The sequence below is a fragment of the Phoxinus phoxinus genome, assembly GCF_949152265.1.
Source record: "Phoxinus phoxinus genome assembly, chromosome: 16".
NCBI classification, from domain to species: Eukaryota; Metazoa; Chordata; class Actinopteri; order Cypriniformes; family Leuciscidae; genus Phoxinus; species Phoxinus phoxinus.
In genome coordinates this window covers 1,252,805-1,278,430 of record NC_136891.1, presented here as the reverse complement: position 1 = coordinate 1,278,430, position 25,626 = coordinate 1,252,805, and the positions used below count along the sequence as shown (strand labels likewise).

The 25,626-nt window shown below is 37.7% G+C and overlaps 1 protein-coding gene across 2 annotated transcripts in view; it reads right to left on the bottom strand.

Annotated features, from left to right (window-relative positions):
* Positions 1-25,626, bottom strand: part of ppp2r5cb (protein phosphatase 2, regulatory subunit B', gamma b) — a 39,690-nt gene that overhangs the window by 5,503 nt on the left and 8,561 nt on the right. Inside the window, exons 1-12 of one of the 2 annotated variants that reach the window (XM_079584817.1) lie at positions 25,363-25,582; positions 17,182-17,381; positions 13,332-13,442; positions 12,759-12,851; positions 10,343-10,473; positions 7,646-7,705; positions 6,772-6,880; positions 5,894-5,947; positions 4,611-4,781; positions 3,944-4,071; positions 2,796-2,897; positions 664-736 (exon numbers count right to left, since the gene is read on the bottom strand). In XM_079584817.1, the coding sequence (XP_079440943.1) occupies positions 664-736; positions 2,796-2,897; positions 3,944-4,071; positions 4,611-4,781; positions 5,894-5,947; positions 6,772-6,880; positions 7,646-7,705; positions 10,343-10,473; positions 12,759-12,851; positions 13,332-13,442; positions 17,182-17,381; positions 25,363-25,456 (1,326 nt within the window). In that variant the 5' untranslated portion in view covers positions 25,457-25,582. Of the gene's footprint in view, positions 1-663; positions 737-2,795; positions 2,898-3,943; positions 4,072-4,610; positions 4,782-5,893; positions 5,948-6,771; positions 6,881-7,645; positions 7,706-10,342; positions 10,474-12,758; positions 12,852-13,331; positions 13,443-17,181; positions 17,382-25,362; positions 25,583-25,626 lie in introns of those variants that run through there. The other variant, XM_079584816.1, reaches the window with a different exon arrangement.

Sequence of the window (25,626 nt, the reverse complement as noted above, 5' to 3'; positions counted from 1 at the left end):
TGCTTAAACTACTAATTTACTATTTATTGCTTAAATAGGTTAGTAATTTAGACGTAAAAAAATTAAATTATTTGCATAAAAAATATCAAAATGTAATTAAATAAGCTTTAAAAAAAGAAAAAAAAAGTAAGTATAATTTTAGTGCTTTGGGTCATTTTGAACCGTGAAGGAAGGATGAGGGTTAAAAAGGAATAATAAAAGACAAATGCATAGTAATTTACATTTACATTTATGCATTCGGCAGACGCTTTTATCCAAAGTGACTTTCATTGCATTTCAAGGTACACATTTACATTCTTATCTGGCTTTCCCTGGGAATCGAACCCATGACTTAAGGGTTGCAAGCGCCAGCGCTCTACTGTTTGAGCTACAGAAAGCATATTAATAGTATTGACAATATTGTGGCTGATAATCATAAGTCAGTTTACACGTGTGATAAGTTGCTAATTACCACAAAAAAGCACTTAAAATGAACATTGTTTATAAACTGATGAATGATTCTCAGTGATAACTGACTGTATGTCACAGATGCTGATCCTGAAGCTGGAATATAGTAATGTAACATTATGAAAAGAATGACTGAAATGCTATTACAATATCTATTAAAAAGGCTGCCTGGCATCTGTGCTGTGTGCAGATCTGAGTAAAGCCAGAGTCGGTTACCTGTGGGTTTGATTTGGCGAGATTCTCGATCTTTATCCACGCCTCCTCGCGCTCTTTCCACTTCGCCTTTTCTCTGATGTTCACAGAGAGAGGAAGAGTTTAGATGCATCAGCAGACGAGACTGTGTGTGTGTGTGTGTGTGTGATGGGCAGAGTTAGGGATGGGGCATTGTGTGTGTGTGTGTGTGTGTGTGTGTGTGTGTGTGTGTGTGTGTGTGTGTGTGTGTGTGTGTGTGTGTGTGTGTGTGTGTGTGTGTGTGTGTGTGTGAAAGTCTGAGTGAGTGTGTGTGCGCGTGTGCGTGTGTGAGAAAGTCTGAGTGTGTGTGTGTGAGTGAGTCCGTGATGGTCTGAGCGAGTCCGTGATGGTCTGAGCGAGTCCGTGATGGTCTGAGCGAGTCCGTGATGGTCTGAGCGAGTCCGTGATGGTCTGAGCGAGTCCGTGATGGTCTGAGCGAGTCCGTGATGGTCTGAGCGAGTCCGTGATGGTCTGAGCGAGTCCGTGATGGTCTGAGCGAGTCCGTGATGGTCTGAGCGAGTCCGTGATGGTCTGAGCGAGTCCGTGATGGTCTGAGCGAGTCCGTGATGGTCTGAGCGAGTCCGTGATGGTCTGAGCGAGTCCGTGATGGTCTGAGCGAGTCCGTGATGGTCTGAGCGAGTCCGTGATGGTCTGAGCGAGTCCGTGATGGTCTGAGCGAGTCCGTGATGGTCTGAGCGAGTCCGTGATGGTCTGAGCGAGTCCGTGATGGTCTGAGCGAGTCCGTGATGGTCTGAGCGAGTCCGTGATGGTCTGAGCGAGTCCGTGATGGTCTGAGCGAGTCCGTGATGGTCTGAGCGAGTCCGTGATGGTCTGAGCGAGTCCGTGATGGTCTGAGCGAGTCCGTGATGGTCTGAGCGAGTCCGTGATGGTCTGAGCGAGTCCGTGATGGTCTGAGCGAGTCCGTGAAGGTCTGAGCGAGTCCGTGATGGTCTGAGCGAGTCCGTGATGGTCTGAGCGAGTCCGTGATGGTCTGAGCGAGTCCGTGATGGTCTGAGCGAGTCCGTGATGGTCTGAGCGAGTCCGTGATGGTCTGAGCGAGTCCGTGATGGTCTGAGCGAGTAGTCCGTGATGGTCTGAGCGAGTAGTCCGTGATGGTCTGAGCGAGTAGTCCGTGATGGTCTGAGCGAGTAGTCCGTGATGGTCTGAGCGAGTAGTCCGTGATGGTCTGAGCGAGTAGTCCGTGATGGTCTGAGCGAGTAGTCCGTGATGGTCTGAGCGAGTAGTCCGTGATGGTCTGAGCGAGTAGTCCGTGATGGTCTGAGCGAGTAGTCCGTGATGGTCTGAGCGAGGAGTCCGTGATGGTCTGAGCGAGTCCGTGATGGTCTGAGCGAGTCCGTGATGGTCTGAGCGAGTCCGTGATGGTCTGAGCGAGTCCGTGATAGTCTGAGCGAGTCCGTGATAGTCTGAGCGAGTCCGTGATAGTCTGAGCGAGTCCGTGATAGTCTGAGCGAGTCCGTGATAGTCTGAGCGAGTCCGTGATAGTCTGAGCGAGTCCGTGATAGTCTGAGCGAGTCCGTGATAGTCTGAGCGAGTCCGTGATAGTCTGAGCGAGTCCGTGATAGTCTGAGCGAGTCCGTGATAGTCTGAGCGAGTCCGTGATAGTCTGAGCGAGTCCGTGATAGTCTGAGCGAGTCCGTGATAGTCTGAGCGAGTCCGTGATAGTCTGAGCGAGTCCGTGAAAGTCTGAGCGAGTCCGTGAAAGTCTGAGCGAGTCCGTGAAAGTCTGAGCGAGTCCGTGAAAGTCTGAGCGAGTCAGTGATAGTCTGAGCGAGTCCGTGATAGTCTGAGCGAGTCCGTGATAGTCTGAGCGAGTCCGTGATAGTCTGAGTGAGTCCGTGATAGTCTGAGCGAGTCCGTGATAGTCTGAGCGAGTCCGTGAAAGTCTGAGCGAGTCCGTGAAAGTCTGAGCGAGTCCGTGAAAGTCTGAGCGAGTCCGTGAAAGTCTGAGCGAGTCCGTGAAAGTCTGAGCGAGTCCGTGAAAGTCTGAGTGAGTCCGTGATAGTCTGAGTGAGTCCGTGAAAGTCTGAGTGAGTGTGTGCACGTCTGTTTGTGTGTGTTTGTGTGTTTGTGTGTGTGTGTGTATAAGTGTTTCCTACTTGTTTTTCTCTGCTCTGAACTGCTGTGTGCAGTCGTCAAAAAGCTTCTGGTTCATCTCCATGAACAGCTTCAGAGCGTTATAGATCAGCCCGTGGATCGTCCTGAACAACAGCGAGAGGAACTGCTGTTTATTCATCAAACCACAACATCAAACACTCTTCATCAAACAAGCTGAACACTGCAGATGGACTGAGTCACTTCTGAAGTAAAACTGACTAATACAGCACTGATATAAATGTCTCTTCTGCTCACCAAGGCTGCATTTATTCTATGAAAAATACAGTAAAATTGTGAAATATTATTATAATGTAAATCATCAGTTCTCTATGTGAATATACAGTAAAGTGTAATTTATTCCTGTGATCAAAGCTGAATTTATCATCATTACTCCAGTCTTCAGTGTCACATGATCCTCCAGAAATCAGTGTAATATGATGATCTGATGCTCAAGACATTTATGATTAATATCAATGTTCATATTTTTGAGGAAACCGTGATACATTTTATTTCTCTTGATTCTTTGATGAATAGAAAGTTCAAAAGAACAGCATTTATGTGAAATGTAATGTTTTGTAACATTTTGTAAAACTATAAACGTCTTTACAGTCACTTTTGATCAATTTAAAGAATAAAATTGATTTCTTTAACATTTTTTACACATACCTACATATATACACACAGTATATACACACACATATAAAGTGTGTGTATATATATATATATATATATATATACACACAAAATACATTATATTATGCATAGAAATATATATACACACTTCTTTACCATATCGTAATTTCGTTTTTATATGTAGTACTTAATTTTCCCTCACTCTCTCATCTACCTCGTAACCAATCAGATCAACGTGTGATCATCAACGAGTGGATCTCTGAGCTAAGTTGGTGGAGGCGGGGCTCATTTGCATATTCATAGAACCGCGCATACTAAATTAGGCAAGGGTGTCGAGTTACATTCAAGATACTTTTTTTCCAAGGAAAAACATTTAAATATGTAATTTCGGTGATCAAAGATGAGTTTTAAGGGATAAAGTGATTGACTACAGGGGGACTTTGAGTTACTAATTTTTACCATATTAGTCAATATTCTCAATAACCGGTTAATCTGCAGCTGATGAACAGCGACTCACTTATTCCAGTGGGTCTTTGAGTTTCGGTACAGCGACGGGAACATGATGGGGAGGATCCTCGCAGCGTTGTCACTGATTAAACTCATGATGTACTCGTTGTTCCAGTAGTAGAGAGCTCGCTCCGCAACCTGAGGATCACACACACACACACACACACACACACACACACGTAAACGAGGTGGACTGACTGAAATAGGGATATTTTCCTGAACTCCTGAAACGCCTCCACTGTAGTCTTGAGTTTCTTTCGGGAATGAACACGTCACAATATTCCTCATTATAATAATTAATGCGCAGAATAAAGGGGCGGGGCCTGGTTGAGTTAGTCAGTAGTGTGTTAAACTGGCGGTTATGGTAAGGCGCGGGACATTTCCCAAACACACTCGAAGCGCTCGACCAATCACAACACACTGCTCCAACCGACCAATCAGAGCACAGTGTGGTTTTCAGAAGGAGGGGCTTCATAGAGACAGGAAGTGAACAGAGCGTTACTGACAGACTGGGAAGAGAGGAGCCGCAACAATGGAGAATATGAGGAGAATAATCAACATTCCAGCAGGAGAACATGTTCTAGTCGAGCCTGAACTACAGCAAGACTTAATCGCTCCTCTTTAACGTCTGGCTTATTAATGTTGTTGTTTATTGCTTTCTGTCAGTTTGAGCGGACCTGGAAATGTGGACTGGAGACGCATTTGGCCAGTTGTCTGAAGAGCGGCTCCATCACTTTCACGAACTCTGAGGGCTCGATGACGTCCAGAATCTCCTCCAGCTCGTTCAGGAACATCACTTCTTTTGGACTGTGAGTCTTTGGCCAGTACTTTAGAAGAGCCATCACCACCTGGACACAAGAAAAGAAAAACACAAAACATGAAGATGCTTATAACAAGTTAGTTCTGGTTTGGTAAAAAAAATGTAAACATTAAAATGTGTTCAAAAACAAATATAAATATATTTAAAAAAAAATGAATGAGACATTTATATAGCGCTTTCATATGTACTACATTTTTAAAGTTTTCTTTTAACTTTTGTTTTGTAGAAATCATTTAAAGATTGCAGTTTAAGTTTAAACACATTTTTTGTGCAACAATTTACAATAAGTTTGCAGTTTAAGTTTAAAAAAATGTTTTTATAAATTTCTTTTTACATTTCTGTTACTAAACACATCATAAATGTGCTTAAAAACAAAAAAAAAATAAAAAAAAATATTTGTATATTTTTAAAGTAACAATTTACAATAATTTTGCAGTTTAAGTTTAAAAACATTTGTGTTTTTATAAATTTTTAAAGATTTATTTTTATATTTATGTTGCTAAACACATCAAAAATGTGTAAAAATAAATAAATATATAATTTATAAAATATTTTTTTGGTTTTAAAGTAACAATTTAAAATAAGTTTTTGTTTAAAAACATTTTTGTTTTAACATTTAAAACATCCTTGTTTTTACATTTGTATGTTTTTAAAGTAACAATTTACAAGTTTGCAGTTTTTGTTTAAAAACATTTTTGTTTTTATACATTTTTAAAGATTTATTTTTACATTTATGTTACTGAACACATCAAACAAAAATGTAAATATATACAATATTTTTATTTTAAAGTAACACTTTACAGTAAGTTTGCAGTTTAAGTTCAAAAACATTTGTTTTTATACATTTTTAAAGATTTATTTTAATTTTTTACATGTTATTAAAAACAAAAAAATTGTTTATAAACAAAAAATGTAAATATATAAAATATTTTGTTTTTAAAGTAACAATTTACAGTAAGTTTGCAGTTACTAAAGATCAAAAACGTATTTAAAAACGAATGCTTTTATACATTGTTTTTAAAGTAACAATACATTTTTCAATAACACATTTTTCTGCCAAATGCATAGATGTAAATGTTCATAAAGCAGTTGGAGAGGTGAGGGGACAGAAGGCGAGCACAAGATGGCGCTGAAACCCACCGGCTCAGTGAGAGTGCTGTCCTTCTCCAGAAACTGCACCACACAGTAGGCCAGCTGAAAAACAGCATCAGGGCATGAGGATTCAAATACTGAATTCAAGTATTACACCACAAAAACTTTTGGGTAAAAGAAAATAAAGCTGTTTTCAGAATCACTCAGGTATTTTTTTAAATATTAGGACACTGTTTTTATGATAATTTAGCACAATTTCCCCCAAAATTCACATTACTGTAATGCAAATGGACATTTCACACATTTGAGTTTGTTTGTAATTCCTTATTTTCCCAATGCACATCTTTCTTAATGAGAATCTAATGTAATTTGTGCTGAATTAAAGTAATAATACAAGACAAATACAATTGTCATTTTACAATTTGTTTATATATATATATATATATATATATATACACATATATGTATGTGTGTTTTTGTGTTATATATGTGCATGTTATATATATATATATATATTAATATTTAATATTAGTGTTTAATATATATATATATATATATATATATATATATATATATATATATATATATATACATAATATGTACTCATACTATATAATAGTTACTATTTAATATAACACATGCGTGTTACATATGTTACTATTTAATATAATAAAAAAAATAAAATAAAAAAATATATATGAAATAACCACAGCACAAAAATAAATAAAAATGTGCTAAATAGTTATAGCATGAAACAAACAGTTCTTCTGCATTATTTTAAATGCATTTTAAGTTACAAAAAATACAACAATATATATATATATATATATATATATATATATATATATATATATATTAAATATCAATAGAACAAAATGTGACGAGCACATGGAACCGATTGACTGTGAAGTGCAGACACACAGTACCTGTGGGTGATAAACACTGAGGGACTTCACTTTATGCAAAGGTAACAAAACTTTTAAAAGGAAGATTTTGTGCTCTTCTTTCAGCGGTAAGGCAAAGCCGTTGATTATGCTGGTGGAAAACAGAAAGAAAGAGACATGGATCATTCTCAAACAGCAAATAATTACATTAATTTTTTAAATGTAATTACATAATTACACAAAGTCCAGGCTTTCAGATTTAAGACACACTAAAACAGAGACGAACGACTCGATGATATTTTGAACAGGTCGACAGCAGAATAAATGTGGCCAACGTGCACTGCGACTGTAACGCCACTAACACACCACATTGTCATTATAATACATCACTTCCAGGAAGTAGATCATTGTCCTAAGGTTAGGCCGTATCGGTTTCAACAAGGAACGGGAATTTGTATTGAAGCTCGTTTCCGCCGTGGAATAAAAATGTTTTAAAAAAAGATAATATAATCATAATAATATAAATCTTACAATTCTGGATATCTCTCACAATCTCGATTTTGCATCTCCCAATTCCGACAATTTAGATATAAACTCAGAATTGCGAGAAAAAAGTTATTATCTCACAGTTCTGAGAAAAAGGTCAGAATTATGAGAAAAAAAACTTTTAACTTTAGGCAGAAACAAGATCCCATAGATTTGGCACAATAATATTGCATCAAATGAACTCTTGGTCACGTGTGTGTGTGTCTGTGTGTGTGTGTGTGTGTGTGAGAGAGAGAGAGAGTTTGTGTGTGTGTGTCTGTGTCCGTGTGTCTGTGTGTGTGTGTGTCTGTGTTTCAATGTTGCCCATCCCATCAGATTTGAGAGCAGAAATATATTATATAAAAAATATAAAAAAAAAAGTGTTTCGTACCTTCCTAAAATTTCCAGTAATTCGGCTATTCCATTATGATGCTCCGTTTCATAGATGAACCTGCATGGAGATAAAAATCAGATAATCTGCAGAACGATAATTATAACAGAAACCCGTAACACGCACAGCAAGCTCTACATTGAATCAAAATAGATTATTTACTTAATTAAAACCAATTATTCCAAAGAAGAAGAAAAATCAAAACATCAACATTTCAACAAACAACATTCCTTCTGGCAATGTGTGCAGTCGAACAATATGAATAAATAATTTCATGATTTGGATGTTAAATAGTTTAAGATCACACAATGATGTGTATAAATTAGGATAAATTATGTGGATATTGAAATGACTGACAGTTATAAATATCTGGGAACTGTGATTAAGTTTTGAAGCAAATGTATCGATCGTTTGAAATACGTTTTTTTAAGGAAGATGAAAACATTCAATGTATGCTCTAAGACAGGGATAGGCAACTCCGGTCCTGGAGGGCCACTGTCCTGCAGAGTTTAGCTTCAGCCCTGATAACAACTCACCTGCCTGTATCTGTCTAGTAATCCTGAAAACATTGATTACCTTGTTCAGGTGTGTTTAATTAGGGTTGGAGCTATACTCTGCAGGACAGTGGCCCTCCAGGACCGGAGTTGCCTATCCCTGCTCTAAGATGATGACTATTTTATTGAATCAATTTTTTCCTTTTGTATCGTAACTTGGTTTGGCAATTTAACTTTGACAAATAGAAATAGGCTAAATATTCTTGTTAAGGTTGCAGGAAAAGTTACAGGGGTAAGTCAAATCCAGCCTTATTAATATTTATCATAGACAGGTTTTGAATAAGGCACATAACATTTTACAAAACCTTCTTGGCGTCCACTTAGGGTGTAGAACGGACCGATTTAGGTTTGTTTGTGTGTCGGTGGCTGTAGGTCTATTGAGAGGTTTTTATATTAACTATGATGTGTAATACAGATTGTTTCATTACATCGTTAAACCAGTAGGTGGAGACAAGTGACTTAAATTTATTTGTCATTGAATCATTTACTCAAGAGATCGTTCAAAAACACTGATTCATCCAGTAATGAAACAAGTGACGTCTTTATGAGTGAGTCATTGAATCATTCACTCAAGAGATTTGCTCAAAATTACTGATTCATCCAGTAATGAAACAAGTGTAGTCTTTATGAGTGAGTCATTGAATCATTCACTCAAGAGATTCGTTCAAAAACACTGATTCATCCAGTAATGAAACAAGTGTAGTCTTTATGAGTGAGTCATTGAATCATTCACTCAAGAGATTTGCTCAAAAACACTGATTCATCCAGTAATGAAACAAGTGTAGTCTTTATGAGTGAGTCATTGAATCATTCACTCAAGAGATTCGTTCAAAAACACTGATTCATCCAGTAATGAAACAAGTGTAGTCTTTATGAGTGAGTCATTGAATCATTCACTCAAGAGATTTGCTCAAAAACACTGATTCATCCAGTAATGAAACAAGTGTAGTCTTTATGAGTGAGTCATTGAATCATTCACTCAAGAGATTCGTTCAAAAACACTGATTCATCCAGTAATGAAACAAGTGAAGTCTTTATGAGTGAGTCATTGAATCATTCACTCAAGAGATTTGCTCAAAAACACTGATTCATCCAGTAATAAAACAAGAGAAGTCTTTATGAGTGAGTCATTGAATCATTCACTCAAGAGACTCGTTCAAAAACACTGATTCATCCAGTAATGAAACAAGAGAAGTCTTTATGAGTGAGTCATTGAATCATTCACTCAAGAGATTTGCTCAAAAACACTGATTCATCCAGTAATGAAACAAGTGAAGTCTTTATGAGTGAGTCATTGAATCATTCACTCAAGAGATTCGCTCAAAAACACTGATTCATCCAGTAATGAAACAAGTGACGTCTTTATGAGTGAGTCATTGAATCATTCACTCAAGAGACTCGCTCAAAAACACTGATTCATCCAGTAATGAAACAAGTGACGTCTTTATGAGTGAGTCATTGAATCATTCACTCAAGAGATTTGCTCAAAAACACTGATTCATCCAGTAATGAAACAAGAGAAGTCTTTATGAGTGAGTCATTGAATTATTCACTCAAGAGATTTGCTCAAAAACACTGATTCATCCAGTAATGAAACAAGTGCAGTCTTTATGAGTGAGTCATTGAATCATTCACTCAAAAGATTTGCTCAAAAACACTGATTCATCCAGTAATGAAACAAGAGAAGTCTTTATGAGTGAGTCATTGAATCATTCACTCAAGAGACTCGTTCAAAAACACTGATTCATCCAGTAATGAAACAAGAGAAGTCTTTATGAGTGAGTCATTGAATCATTCACTCAAGAGATTTGCTCAAAAACACTGATTCATCCAGTAATGAAACAAGTGACATCTTTATGAGTGAGTCATTGAATCATTCACTCAAGAGATTTGCTCAAAAACACTGATTCATCCAGTAATGAAACAAGTGACATCTTTATGAGTGAGTCATTGAATCATTCACTCAAGAGATTCGCTCAAAAACACTGATTCATCCAGTAATGAAACAAGTGACGTCTTTATGAATAAGTGTATTATGTATTGTGTTTTTTATATATATATATTGTCTGTGTGTCTGTTACCTTTTGCTGCAAAACTAGCTTCCCCCAAGGGGGACAATAAAGGTAAACAAACAAAGTCTCACCTATAGAAAATGTTATTAATCTGTTTCCTGATGTAAGCTCTGAGACCCAGGAACTTTCCGTAGATGCGGTGTAGAGTCGTCTTCAGAAAGTCCCGCTCTCGAGGGTCTTCACTATCGAACAGATCCAGGAGCTGCAATCAATCACACAGCAAACACCAATCCGTTAAAACGCTCAATCAATCAATTTCAGTAATCAAGCAAACAATGCAGAAATATCTTTATGATTAGAAACACTAAACTACATTTATATAAAATAGATAAACTTATGGAGCCAAATTGTCAATCATATTTTTGATGGATGACGCAGAGGAAACGCTGACCAATAAGAGGACAGTTGTACTCGCATGTGACTTGCAGAAACACATTGTTACGCTTTGAAAGGTTGCCTTGAGAAAGCGAACCGTACCAAGAAGAAAGTGCAATATTGTAACAAATTAAGTCCCTGTAGATATGAAACCGCTTCACAAACAGTCTATTCAAACACACAGTATCATTATTTCTGTCTTATAATAATTCAGCTTATCACAGAAGTATTTGGATAAAAGTTTATAGTTCTGATATAAACACTGATGTCTACAGTAGTGATCAGAATAAAGTAAATCACCTTTTGAAAGTAACTTGACGCTTCAAATGAAGATTGTATCATTACATCGTTACACCAGTAGGTGGAGACAAGAGACTGTTAAACATGTGTCATTGAATCATTAAATCAAGAGATTCGCTCAAACACTGATTCATCCAGTAATGAAACAAGTGACGTCTTTATGAGTGAGTCATTGAATCATTAAATCAAGAGATTCGCTCAAAAACACTGATTCATCCAGTAATGAAACAAGTGACGTCTTTATGAGTGAGTCATTGAATCATTAAATCAAGAGATTCGCTCAAAAACACTGATTCATCCAGTAATGAAACAAGTGACGTCTTTATGAGTGAGTCATTGAATCATTAAATCAAGAGATTCGCTCAAAAACACTGATTCATCCAGTAATGAAACAAGTGACGTCTTTATGAGTGAGTCATTGAATCATTAAATCAAGAGATTCGCTCAAAAACACTGATTCATCCAGTAATGAAACAAGTGACGTCTTTATGAGTGAGTCATTGAATCATTAAATCAAGAGATTCGCTCAAAAACACTGATTCATCCAGTAATGAAACAAGTGACGTCTTTATGAGTGAGTCATTGAATCATTAAATCAAGAGATTCGCTCAAAAACACTGATTCATCCAGTAATGAAACAAGTGACGTCTTTATGAGTGAGTCATTGAATCATTAAATCAAGAGATTCGCTCAAAAACACTGATTCATCCAGTAATGAAACAAGTGACGTCTTTATGAGTGAGAGATCTGTTAATGTTTATCCAATCTTATTTTGTAAGTGACTTTGCTTTCTGTTTTAAAGATGTTTTCTTTGGTTTGTTTGACTGTCCAAAAGAGAAAACGGGACAATATTACATAATTAATTTGTGTTTCCTTCTAGCTAAATTTCACATACATAAGCAAAAATTTACTGACTCTAAACCTCTATTTTCTCTATTCAAAGATGATCTCGACAAATACTTGGAAACTATCCAAAGCTCTGTTAATCCCAAAGCATTGAAAACTGTATCTCTATATTCATCATTTTTGTCCTCTTAAGGCAAATGCATTGTTTCTTTTCTCTCTTTTTTTTGTCACTCTGGCAACTTATTTGTGTCTGTGTATATTTTTTGTTTTGTTTTTTCCATGTTTATATGTATTGCTTTAATGCTTTGTAATGTTTAATAAAAAATAAATCTTTATGAGTGAGTCATTGAATCATTCACTCAAGCGATTCACTCAAAAACACTGATTCATCCAGTAATGAAACAAGTGAAATCTTTATGAGTGAGTCATTGAATCATTCACTCAAGAGATTCACTCAAACACTGATTCATCCAGTAATGAAACAACTGACGTCTTTATGAGTGAGTCATTGAATCATTCACTCAAGAGATTCACTCAAAAACACTGATTCATCCAGTAATGAAACAAGTGAAATCTTTATGAGTGAGTCATGTATATGTTCGATGCACAAATGCAAACGGCTGTGCAGTTATTAGTGCATTAAATGATCACCGTCACAGAATATGCATGTATTCAAGTAATTTACGGTGAGCTTACACAACCATATATAATATATTTGATGATTTTATTGCATTTAATGGTGAAATGCAGCAAGTTTATTATTCTATTAATATAAAATAGAATAAACTAAAACTGTTGTCGTTCGTTCTGCACTTTTGTAGCATTTTTCAAAACTAAAACGTGTTTCATGAGCCTTTAAAACTAACATTATTATCGAGAGTGACGCACATAAGTGCATTAAATACAGCAAACGGACAACATATTAATGCAGGGAAATAGAAACTCTCACATTGAATAATAACGTACCTGCATCACAAACTTCTGGTCGATGTATTTCTTGGCTATGTTTGGTTGAAAATCTGGCGACTCTAAAAAACGCAGGAAAAACTCATAGACGAGCTGTGGAAAGAAAAATAAGTATTTGAAATATACGCAGTTTAAAATGTCATACACAACACTTATTAGTAGGAAATTAATATTTCATTATAATTATGCACATTTTACCCCCAGATTTTTGTATTAAAGAACAAAATATTCTCAATTATTTACTGTATTACAGTAAAAACAACATGTAACACTTTACTTACAGCCTGTATTTATAATGATTATAGATGTATTTTGAATGCATTAATTATGCACCTTATAAAGCATTGTATGATCTCATATAACCAGTTATGATACATTACAATACTTATTTATTCATTAAACAACTTTAGAAAGTATAACGCGTTAAAACACACGACAAACAACCAGTTTCAGATTTAACAAGCGATCTGCAAATATTATAATGCATTTTAACTCATTGTGAAAAAATATAATGCATAATACACACTATGAACACATTTATAATGCAGAAAAGCGTTACAAACTCTATCAGACCTGCAGGTGTGGCCAGGCCGCCTCCAGCGTGGGCTCGTCCTCCTCCGGGTCGAACTCGGCGCCGGTCGGGTTTGATGACGGCGGTAACGTCCTGAACATGTTGATTGCAAACTGAAAAAGGACAAACCACATAAAACATAAATACATACAGGAGAAACTCGAAGAAAAAAATTCACACTTTTCACACGCACACACTTTATAGTTCATTTATGTAAGTGAGGAGAGCAGAATAGTGTCCTGAATCCTGATCACACTAGTAAAAAATATTAAAAATTGTATCTGGTGTCTGAATAATTTTTGGTTTAACATATATATATATATATAATTCTGTAATAACGAACCAGCGCTTGTTGGATTAATGAAACGTGGCACACATGAATCATAAGAAAAGGTTTTAATCCTCCCGATCGCAGCACTTTGAAGTTCTCGGCTTTAATCATCAAAGTGTGTGTGTGTGTGTGTGTGTGTGTGTGTGTGTGTGTGTGTGTGTGTGTGTGTGTGTGTGTGTGTGTGTGAGAGCATATTATCATGCTTATTTCTGCGAGTCCATTTGCACTTGGATGGGCTGCGGGCTCTATACACACATCAAAGAGCCGTGATTAGAGAGTAACTGGCGGAGACATCGAGGTCAAGCCGGCGCTGTCGGACAGAAGCGCTGAACACGAGGAGCACCGCAGATCTGACACACAGTCGCCCAGCGAGAGTCATCAACGATAACTCATCAGCGATAACTCATCGACGATAACTCATCAGCGATAACTCATCAGCGATAACTCTGATACTGTTAGTGATATTTCATCTGCACTGAAGCAGCTTTACCTGATTATCAGACATCATGTATTAGAAAAATCATGCGTATTAAATATGATTAGGCTTTTGAGGAAGGTTTATGTGTTCATCTGTCAATCATCATTGCATTATATGTTTTAAACAAACGAAGCATTTAAATATCAACTTACTAAGACATATTATTGACATTTATATGCATTATATGTCAATATCTGCTATTCTGTAATAAACATCACACAAGGGCTGGGCGATATGGCCTAAAAAAAAAATCCCCGATTTTTTCACAAAAAATCCGATTTACGATTTAAAATGATTTTTTCCCCCCTATTTAAAATCAATCTGCAGATGACAAATAAATTGTTCAAAACAAGTTTTAGCTTTATTTTATTTAACAAGCCAAGATGGCAGGCCCTGCCAGTGAAAATGTAACATAACGTAACATAACATAACATAACATAAAATGGGTGGATTGGGATTGGTGGGGATGTTAAAAAAAAAAAAAAACACAAAACAAAAAAAAACACTTGCATCACAATTATAAGTGTATTGTGGTTGTCAAAACAGTTGGTGACTAAACAAAATTTTATGAAGTTTAGTGACAACACAATGTTTACATAATGGTACACTGACTGTATGCTACTGTTTTTATTAGGCTATTGTTTGACACAAATTTCACAATCTAAATTCTTGTGATTTGATTCTGATCTTGATTCAATATTGATTCCTTCAGATAAATATTAGGTACAGTAGATACGTTAATGTGTTATGTTAATTTTTCCCCTCCAAAAAAAAAAAAGGCACCCACTGTAAACGTACAGAGCCCTGTCAGCTGGTATTATTATTAAAGGTTAAAATTAACATCTCAAATTTATTTTAATGCGTTTTTTATAATGACAACGTTATACTATTTTATTATATAGGTAAAAATATGTAATATAGTTATCATATTTAGCAAAATACTCCTCTCTACAGACAATTTCTTAAGTCCAACTGTGTTCTGGTCATTAAATGGCTTTCCTGAGGTAAACGTAACGTTACGTGACTGAGCTGTCTTTCTGCGGTTGAAAAACACTTGATCGATTGATTTTATTACATTTCGGTAAGTTGATCTGTATCTTTCAAATGACCTATTGATCATTCGTGTTTATTTATATTAACTAAGTTAGTAGTAACAGAAGACCGGTTCACGTGCCGCTTGAACTGAGATCTGTCACGTCACATTTACAAGCGCCAAAACTGTGTTTATTGTTTGAATTTTGTAATTAAATTGACAGAATCTGAGAGCTGAGAATCATTTGCCTTGTTGTTTGTGTAGCTCTATGGCAAACGCGTTGAGCGTGTCCGGAACTACGGGAGCGTCGGCGGATATTATAGAGAAAACCGATTTTCATTCAAACATATCGATGTACACTACACACTCGAGTTAATCGACAAAATAGATTTATCGCCCAGCACTACATCACACACATATTTGGTCTAAAGGTTCAATAAACTGTTCCATAAAAAAAGAAAGAAGATTTTTCTGAATGATTTCATAAGTCGGGCTTTTTACAGCAGGTTACAGCACTTTTGCATATTCCATTGATGTCAAGCAAACTTCAAATGTTTTTATGCTTTTCAAAATGTTTAAAGGACAAGTTGAGTATTTTACACTTAAAGCCCTGTTTTCAGATCGCTTCTGATGAAGTGGAACGGTTAAGATTGAAATTTGGACACATGCTGCTGGCCCGAGCATCTCCGGTTTCTGTGGTATTTCATTTCATGAGTCCTCGTAATTCAAATAGCATAAAAAAAACAATGCAGAATGTTTCCTGTGATGGGCAGGTTTAGGGATAGGCGCCGTGTGTGTGTGTGTGTGTGTGTGTGTGTGTGTGTGTGTGTGTGTGTGTGTGTGTGTACTCACCATGTGCACCACCTCTGGGTAGATGGGCTCGGTGATGACGTGTGTGTGTGTGTGTGTGTGTGTGTGTGTGAACTCACCATGTGCACCACCTCTGGGTAGATGGGCTCGGTGATGACGTGTGTGTGTGTGTGTGTGTGTGTGTGTGTGAACTCACCATGTGCACCACCTCTGGGTAGATGGGCTCGGTGATGACGTGTGTGTGTGTGTGTGTGTGTGTGTGTGAACTCACCATGTGCACCACCTCTGGGTAGATGGGCTCGGTGATGACGTGTGTGTGTGTGTGTGTGTGTGTGTGTGAACTCACCATGTGCACCACCTCTGGGTAGATGGGCTCGGTGATGACGTGTGTGTGTGTGTGTGTGTGTGTGTGTGTGTGTACTCACCATGTGCACCACCTCTGGGTAGATGGGCTCGGTGATGACGTGTGTGTGTGTGTGTGTGTGTGTGTGTGTATGTGTGTGTACTCACCATGTGCACCACCTCTGGGTAGATGGGCTCGGTGATGACGTGTGTGTGTGTGTGTGTGTGTGTGTGTGTGTGTACTCACCATGTGCACCACCTCTGGGTAGATGGGCTCGGTGATGACGTGTGTGTGTGTGTGTGTGTGTGTGTGTGTGTGTGTGTGTGTGTGTGTGTGTGTGTACTCACCATGTGCACCACCTCTGGGTAGATGGGCTCGGTGATGACGTGTGTGTGTGTGTGTGTGTGTGTGTGTGTGTGTGTGTGTGTGTGTGTGTGTGTGTACTCACCATGTGCACCACCTCTGGGTAGATGGGCTCGGTGATGACGTGTGTGTGTGTGTGTGTGTGTACTCACCATGTGCACCACCTCTGGGTAGATGGGCTCGGTGATGACGTGTGTGTGTGTGTGTGTGTGTGTGTGTGTGTGTGTGTACTCACCATGTGCACCACCTCTGGGTAGATGGGCTCGGTGATGACGTGTGTGTGTGTGTGTGTGTGTGTGTGTGTGTGTGTGTGTGTGTACTCACCATGTGCACCACCTCTGGGTAGATGGGCTCGGTGATGACGTGTGTGTGTGTGTGTGTGTGTACTCACCATGTGCACCACCTCTGGGTAGATGGGCTCGGTGATGACGTGTGTGTGTGTGTGTGTGTGTGTGTGTGTGTGTGTGTGTGTGTGTGTGTGTGTGTGAACTCACCACGTGCACCACCTCTGGGTAGATGGGCTCGGTGATGACGTTCCTGTTGTGTGTGATGTACTCCACCATCTCGCTGAGCGCCGCGCGCTTCACCTCCTTCCACTTCAGGTCGCTCAGCGGGTCCGACACGAAGTCGAAGAGAACGCAACACTGGCGCAGTTTCTGCACGAACAGCTTCTCCTGCTCGGCCGGAGCAACATCTGCAGAGGAGAGAGCGGGGTCGAGTCAGCTGACCTGCGGCTCAACAGCAGAGCGCCGGCAACGCCAAGGTCATGGGTTCGACTCCCAGCGAAAGCAAGAACTGATACAAACTGAAAAAAGTAAATGTGCGTCTCCATCTATACAGCGCTTTAACAGTATAGAGAGTTTCACAGCAGCTTTACAGAGATCACAGGAGATTACAGTGACAGAGATTAGGTCTAGAATACAGTTATTGTCCAGATAAAGTTAGTTTTGATTGATTCACTTCCGATGCAAAGATCATTAGTTATTAACTTAGCGGCCGCTAACAGCTAACACGACACCGTTCTCACAGATAACCCTTGACGCGCTCCAGCTCACTCACACAACAGTGTTTGGGGCTCGAGAACGCAAACCTTGAGATAGCTTCCAAGGTGCAAGTGTTGAAAAAAAAAAAAAAAAAAAAAAAGGTTGTACATTTCAAAAAACGCGGATCTGTGGAAACACTGGCGGCGTGCACATGTGCATCACGTGTGTAGTCTATAGGGATCTCCCAGTCACGTGACCCCTAGCCGCGTGTCAGCCATTTTGACAGAATACATCCGTCAGCTACTCAGTGGCAATGGATCTATTATTAGGGGTGTATAATAAATATTATTATTGTACTTATAATATAGTTATTAGTATAATTATTTTATAATTAGCCTAAGCATTTGCAATACTTTGCACTACAGTATTGATATAATTGCGTGCGCAAAATATCTCAATATTGAACAGAATCTATTTTTTCCCCCAGCACTAACGTTATCTATTATTAGCGCAGCGGCCGTCAGCTAACTCTTCACGTCATGTCATCGCACTTATTAGCATCAGAAAAAGATACAAGAGGAAGATAAAGGAATTAGGAATCAAAGATCCATATGAAGCACCACAAGTTCTTTTTTACAGGCATTAAATGTGTAGAACAACTGTTAATGTTTTATTTTGTTAAAGTCTATGTATGGTTTTAAGGTGTAATTTCTCTTTCTATCTGGTGCGGGTTGGGTGGATGTGTGTGCGTTTTTTTTTTTTTTCCTTTTTCCTCCTTTGTTTATTTTATGTTTAACATGCTTGTTGTATACATTTTGTGCATCTTTGTTATGTGTTTGTATAAAAACTGTTATAAATAAAATTATGAAAAAAAAAAAAATGTGTAGAAAAACTTCCTGACATTGAGTTCGGTGACATTTACAGCTCCCTTATTCACTTCCCATCACGCTAACGCTACACCGGAGCTTCATTAAAAGCATAGCAGGCTATCGGTCTCATGAGTCCGGATGGGTCAGCAACTATTTGATTTGGACGCCAGCGGGGAAGGATTTTTCAATCATCACCGCAAGGTTTGTCAATGTATTTTAATCACCAAATTATAGTGACGTTAACTGTAATAATCTTTAAACTGAGTTTACAGGGGAACAAAATCACCTGTTTATTGCCACCAACCACTTGTTTCTCCGTTTTATTTCTTTTGGGATACGGTACAAAGATATTCCTTTTGTATGATCACGCATCTGTCAAGATGGCTGCTCCACATGGCGTGACGTCACGCGTCCCGTCCCTATAGGTATGACCGTTTGAACATGTGACCTGATCCAGCTAAATGAGTCAGTGACCCAAATTTTCAAAATTGAGATTTTGGTATTAATGAAGAGAGGAGACCATAAGCTTTCAAATGATATCCTAGTCAAAGTCATACCTTGAATGGTTGTAAAGATACACATTTGAATTATGGTCTGTCCTCTTTTTCCGATTGAAAACCTGAGAAAATCTCTTTTAAAGTTTTTTGCCCCGTTTTTTGTTGATATCTTTCAAAATCCATTGCATTTAAAGTGATAAACTATTTATTTACAGCTTAATTTGACCAAAGACATTAATATATAACATGACATTTCTCAAATTAATAATATTTCATCTTTCTGAGGAGATCTGCTTGTTTACACAGAGCGCTGAGTCTGACAGGAGGATGGCTGGACCAATCACGCGCCGGTCAGTCGGAACGGGGCTTCCCATTGACAAATGATCAGCGTTTGTGTGCATTTCTAAGCTTTTTGATTGGTTCTATATACCATATTTGGAGAGCAGAGATCGTGACGCTTCACGGGATACCCGGGACACGCTCAGAGCTGAGAAAAGCATTTCCAGCAGATTTAGTATAACTTTGTAAACTTTAAGGCGAGACACTACAGGTGAATAGGGGACAATTTTAAAATAATAGATATCACCATGAAACTTCCTCAGTTGATTACTTACACAAGTATATAAAAAAAATGTATTACAAGTTTTTGAATTTGTTATGTTTAATTATGCAAATTAGGCATTATCTCATTAAATATGCGCAATTTTGTATTTATTTTAAAGAGATAGATCTGAACATATGATAAAGTCGGGTGCAAAATTCTTTTTTTCATTTTGATTACACACAAGATGAAAAAATATGTTCAGAGGGATTTCAGGAGATATGCTTTCATGACCTATGAAATCTAAATATACTGTCCATAGCCTTAAAAAATCAATTTTTGCCATATTTTTATTTATTAAAATGTCACATAAATCAGGCCAGGAATGATTTATTAACAAATCCCTCTGAACATATCTTCAGAATACTGCTAAGTGTGTAACTGGAGAGTTTGGTGTACATCGGCTGAGATGTTTATACTGGAGAATGACAAACTCATTTTGAGAAAAAGGCATTTAAAGATTTGTAATGTAAAAATTCATATTTTTTAGTGGAAACAACTATTTACTGACACATCAAATCATTAGCAACAACAATACAAACCACCTAAATCACATCAAAACTTATAAACAGCATTTATGGCCTTCAACTGAGCAGAAAAACAGTCAGAAACACACATCTGAGTGTCAGAGCGCGTCACGTGATGCATCTGAACCAATCACGGTGTCAGAAATTGACATCAGCCAATGAGATTTCGCTTTTAGAGTTAAATGCCCATTATACCTTCACGATTGGTTGCTGATTAAAAGGAAATTACCATATTTGGATCCGACAGCATTGTACAGCAGAGAGAGCTGTCCAGCGGTGTGTGAGATTAAAGGAAGAAGACAGAGATCGCGGATCATGTTGATTCAGAACGCCAACTTTTGTTGAATTTCGGAGAAATCTACAGACGCAAACAGACAAAGTGTAGTAAAATAAAGACCTAAATGTGTATTTTTAACGATACGATGTTTTTGCCTGCCGTGTCTCGCCTTAATAGGAATTTAAATACTTTTGCTCAATTATCTGGACTACGGAACTTTGGGAGATTATTTTTAAACGTCTGTTCTTTGAAATTAGCAGACAAAAACAAAAAAAATCTATTATTTCCTTGTTTTTCCACATAATCGGCCCATATCTTAAACTGACTCATTTCGTCACGTGTGTGTGCAGGCGTGTAGTCTTTCTTTACAAATCGACCCCAACACATTACTTGTCTGGCCTAAAAAAATGTACAATACAGAATTTATCATCGCTTCCACATATCCATGTGACCTGGAGCCGTTTTGACAGTGTTTTATCTGTGCAGAGATAGAGACCAGAGTCAATCAAAACTGGCCTTTAGACGACCCGTTACACACAATGAGCCGGTACACACTCGATACACACACGTCTGAGGCCAGCGCTGCGGTCTCACTCGATCTCCTCAGTCCTGGAGCGTCCGGCTGATATTCACTCTTTATCAAGTCAAAGTCTGTGGGTGTAACTGTACAAACTTCAGCTCGTGTGTTTCTGCGTCACATCTGCACTCAAACACAACAATAACTCATTATTTATTTCATCTGCACTGAAGCAGCTTCGCTTTACCTGATTATCAGACATCATTTAATAGAAAAATCATGCGTATTAAATATGATTATTAGGCTTTTGAGGAAGGTTTATGTGTTCATCTGTCAATCATCATTGCATTATATGTTTTGATCATAAAACTAAGCATTTAAATATAATCTTACTAAGACATTATTGACATGTATATGCATTTTATGCAAGTATCTGCTATTATGTTATTGATTTAAATTAAAAGTATCCGATATTTCAATATTTAATATTACTATTTGTCCATATAAATATCAGCATATGCACAAAATTGCACATTTTTGCATAATTTTCCCCCTCCATATTCTTACTATATTAGTATATTTATTTATTTAGTATATTTATATGAGCTATACATTGTTTTGATCATAAAACTAAGCATTTAAATATCATCTTACTAAGACGTATTATTGACATTTATATGCATGTTATGCAAGTATCTGCTACACTGTTATTTATTTAAATTAAAAGTATCCGATATTTCAATATTTCATCTTTTTGTTTATATAAATATCAGCATTTGCAGCCAATTGCATATTTTTGTCTCTGAATAAAAAGCTGTTTTTTCAGTATATCATTCTGTATGAGCCATAAAAGCATCAAATAAGATCCAAAACATAAAATACACATGCAAACTGTTTTGTTATATTTTGTGTAAAGGTTCAGATGGTGGTGCATAAAAAAAAAAATCTGACAATTTTTTCATAAGTTTTACAGCACTTTTGCATATGACGTAAAGCAAACTTCAAATCTGTTTATGTGCTTTTCAAACATCATCGAGTTTTATTTTGTTGCAGTGATTCTTCACAAAAATCACATTCACACATATTTATTGTCGATGACTAGAGTCTGATCTTAATACCAGTTCTGAAAGATCACGAACATCATTATTGCGTTCCTGACGCTGAAGCGAGATCTGCAAAGGTCACGCCTGTGAGAAGCGGCTCACGGTTCCCTTTATGCACAGGGGAGTGGCGAGTGCGGTCGACATGTGAAAACTTCACAGCAATGACACTGACATTTCAACCAACAACTCATGCAATGTACACTTCTTTTTTTTTTTAAAGAGCGTTGAATTCACAGATCTTTTTTCTTTTTCTTTTTGTGCATTATGTGACTCTAGACCACAAAACCAGTCACATGGGTCAATTTTCTGAAATTGAGAGTTATACATCATCTGAAAGCTGAATAAATAATCTCTCCATTGATGTGTGGTGTGTTAGGATAGGACAATATTTGGTCGAGACACAACTATTGAAAATCTGGAATCTGAGGAGCAAAAAAATGTAAACATTAAAAAAAATCTCTTTTAAAGTTGTGCATTTATGTTCACGATTGTGCTGCATTCACTCACAAAAATACATGTTTTATATATTTACGGTAGGACATTTACTAAATATCTTCATGGAACATGATCTTAATATCCTCATGATTTTTGGCATAAAAGAAAAATGTATAATTTTGACCCATACAGTGTATAGTTGCTATTGCCACAGATATACCCGTGCGACTCGTCTATTTATGTGCACAGAACCGTGTGTATTCTGTGTAATATATTATGCATGTTGAATGTTGCTCCACATTTCCTCTATCGAGGACCACAAAGAATAAATCTGAACTCAATTCAACTCGATATGTCAGAAAATATAAATATATGTGGGTAACCAAATAGTTGCTGTAGGGCTGGGCGATATGGACCAGAAGTCATATCCCGATATATTTAGGCTGAATATCGATATACGATATATATCCCGATATTATTTCCGCAAAGTGAGAGCAAATGTTCAGTCAAAGCCAAAAATGGACTTCACTGTATAAATTATACATTGATTCTTATTAAAGTTACTATTAAAGTTCAAGAGCAGTGTGTGATGTCCTCTGTGTTTTGTTGTTTTATTAACATTAAATGGATAGTTCTCCCCAAATTTTTAATTGTCATCATTTACTCTCTCAAGTTGTTTTAAACCTGAATAAGTTTCTTTCTTCTGTGGAAGTTATTTGGAAGAATGTGGGTAACCAAACACAGTTGATGTTCCCCAGTGACTTCTATAGTATATTTACTTCCTATGTCTGGTTACCCACATTCTTCAGAATATCTTTTGTGTTCAGCACAAGAAATAAATTAATACAGGTTTGGAACAACATTAGAGTTTATTTTATAATTTATTTGGGGTAACTATCCCTTTAAGGACAAGCGGCTGCATGTTTACTATTAGGGCTACTGTCTCTTTAAGACCTGCGCGTCTAGTACGCATATGACCAGCAAATTTCTCTCAATTTTCTCTGTTTGCTTTCAGTTTAGACATAACCAACTTTCTCTATGTAAACCTTGAGTGTATTTGACCGTATTAGCTCAAAAAGACTCGAAGGATAACTTAGTCCAGTATCCAGGCGCTGTTAGACAGGCTTTTAGTGCGTGTGCATGTTAAGCGCGTGTTAGAACAGCGCATCAGCAGCGAAGCACATGCAAATAATGAACTTTTGAGAACTGTATTCGGTTCCTCTGCGTAAACATTTAATGGGAGTATGTGTCGCGTTGTACACTGGGCTCTAGAGAAGCAGACTGCTTGTAGCAAGAACCACAGCGAAAATTTGAACTATATCAATATATGCGATATGGTCTAATTCCATATATCCCATTTAAAAATATATCGATATATCGCCCAGCCCTAAGTTGCTGGTCCCCATTTACTTCCATAGTAGAAAAATATATATACTATGGAAGTCACTGGGGTACATCAACTGTTTGGTTACCCAGATTCTTCCAAATAACTTTTATTTTCAACAGAAAAAAGAAACTTGGTTGATGGTTGTCATATGTCTTAAAATGTCAATTTCTATCCACAAAATGTCCATTTCTATCCACAAAACTTGCCAGAAGTCATGGTTTAATGGTAGGGTAGGTCAGAATTGTCTAAAAAAAACTTGTATTCAAATTAGTTTAAACTGTCTTTATATACCAATACATAATAAAAAACTGAGTGGCTCTAGTGTATTTAATCTTCAATAAACAGATCATTAATTCCATTCACTCCTGCCTAAAAACGGGTGCGCGACATGGTAGTCATGGCGACGGAGAGTGACAGTCGCGCAAGCCAATCACTTGTTTCGTCCCGGTAGGAATTAATGAGCTGTGTTTTTTGAAGATTAAATACACTAGAGTCACTCCATTTTTATACTCTCTTTTTCAAAGTACTTACATTTTAATTATGTATTGGTATATAAAGACAGTTTAAGCCAATTTGAAAAAAAAGTTCTTTAGACAATTTTTACCTACACAACCTTTAAGCCTTTAAGGGGTAATAAAAAAATAAAAAAAATCTTCCGGAGGTGCATGCCCCCGGACCTCCGCACGTAACCGCACCGCTGCTGGAGACATGTCTAGGGGAGACACTGCATATGTATATTATGCAAACACAAACTTTCATTTTTTTGGATGCGACAGCACTAATATTTACATAACGGTCACAGCATGCGTACTATAGACTTCAGGAATGTTAGTACGCCATTCTCCAGTTGCATGAAACTCCTCAACAAGCATGCATGAATAATCAGTTCATCTGAGCAATGCACAGCGTTTCTAGCAGGAGCTGCAGCACACAAGCATGCATGCCTTCTTCCTGGAGCGGTGACATCACTTCCTGTGACATCGGAGGGGTCTGGTTGAGGGGGGATGGGACTAGTTAAACAGACCCCCCCCCCCTCCTCCTCTCTAACCAGCGCATTGTAAACAGTGTTTTCCACATTAACCCGAGGCTGCGTTTCAAAACCTACATGAACAGCATTTTAATGCATCAAGTTGAGTCAGAAATGCATGTTTGTGATGCACAAAAATGGCAAAAAACGGGGGAAGCGATGAACTATTGGAATAAACGCCAAAAAATAAATGTGTTTTCCTTAAAAAATGAAAAATAAAGCACCTCCAACTTTGTAAATTCTTCTGTCTGTGTGACGGCGGCCACTAATGCATGCGTTTGTGATGCACTGAAAGCCTATAAATAAAGCAATGAACACCAAAAACATTGTGCTTTCCTGAAGAAAACATACATAAAACGGTGTAAACTCTTCTAACGGCGGCCACTGATCAGTGCACAGCAAACCTTCCTCGTCGCTCTCAGCCCACACACACACACACACACACGCCTCACCTCTAAAGTGCATGAGGGCCACGGGCTGAAAGGGCCCGTTGGCGTTCGGGGCGTCCAGAACCATCCTGGCCTCGTCTTTAGAGCATGTCAACATCTATCAGTCCAAACGGGCCCGGCTAACTTGAGCTGTTAGCCTCCATTTTAGCACAAACACTCTCAGCAGAAAATGAAGCTCCGCTGCTGGAGGGAAGCTGCTAGCTAGTGATGTCACACATCAAAGGGAGGCTGGCGATTGGCTGGAGGAGATCATGTGAGCTTAACCAG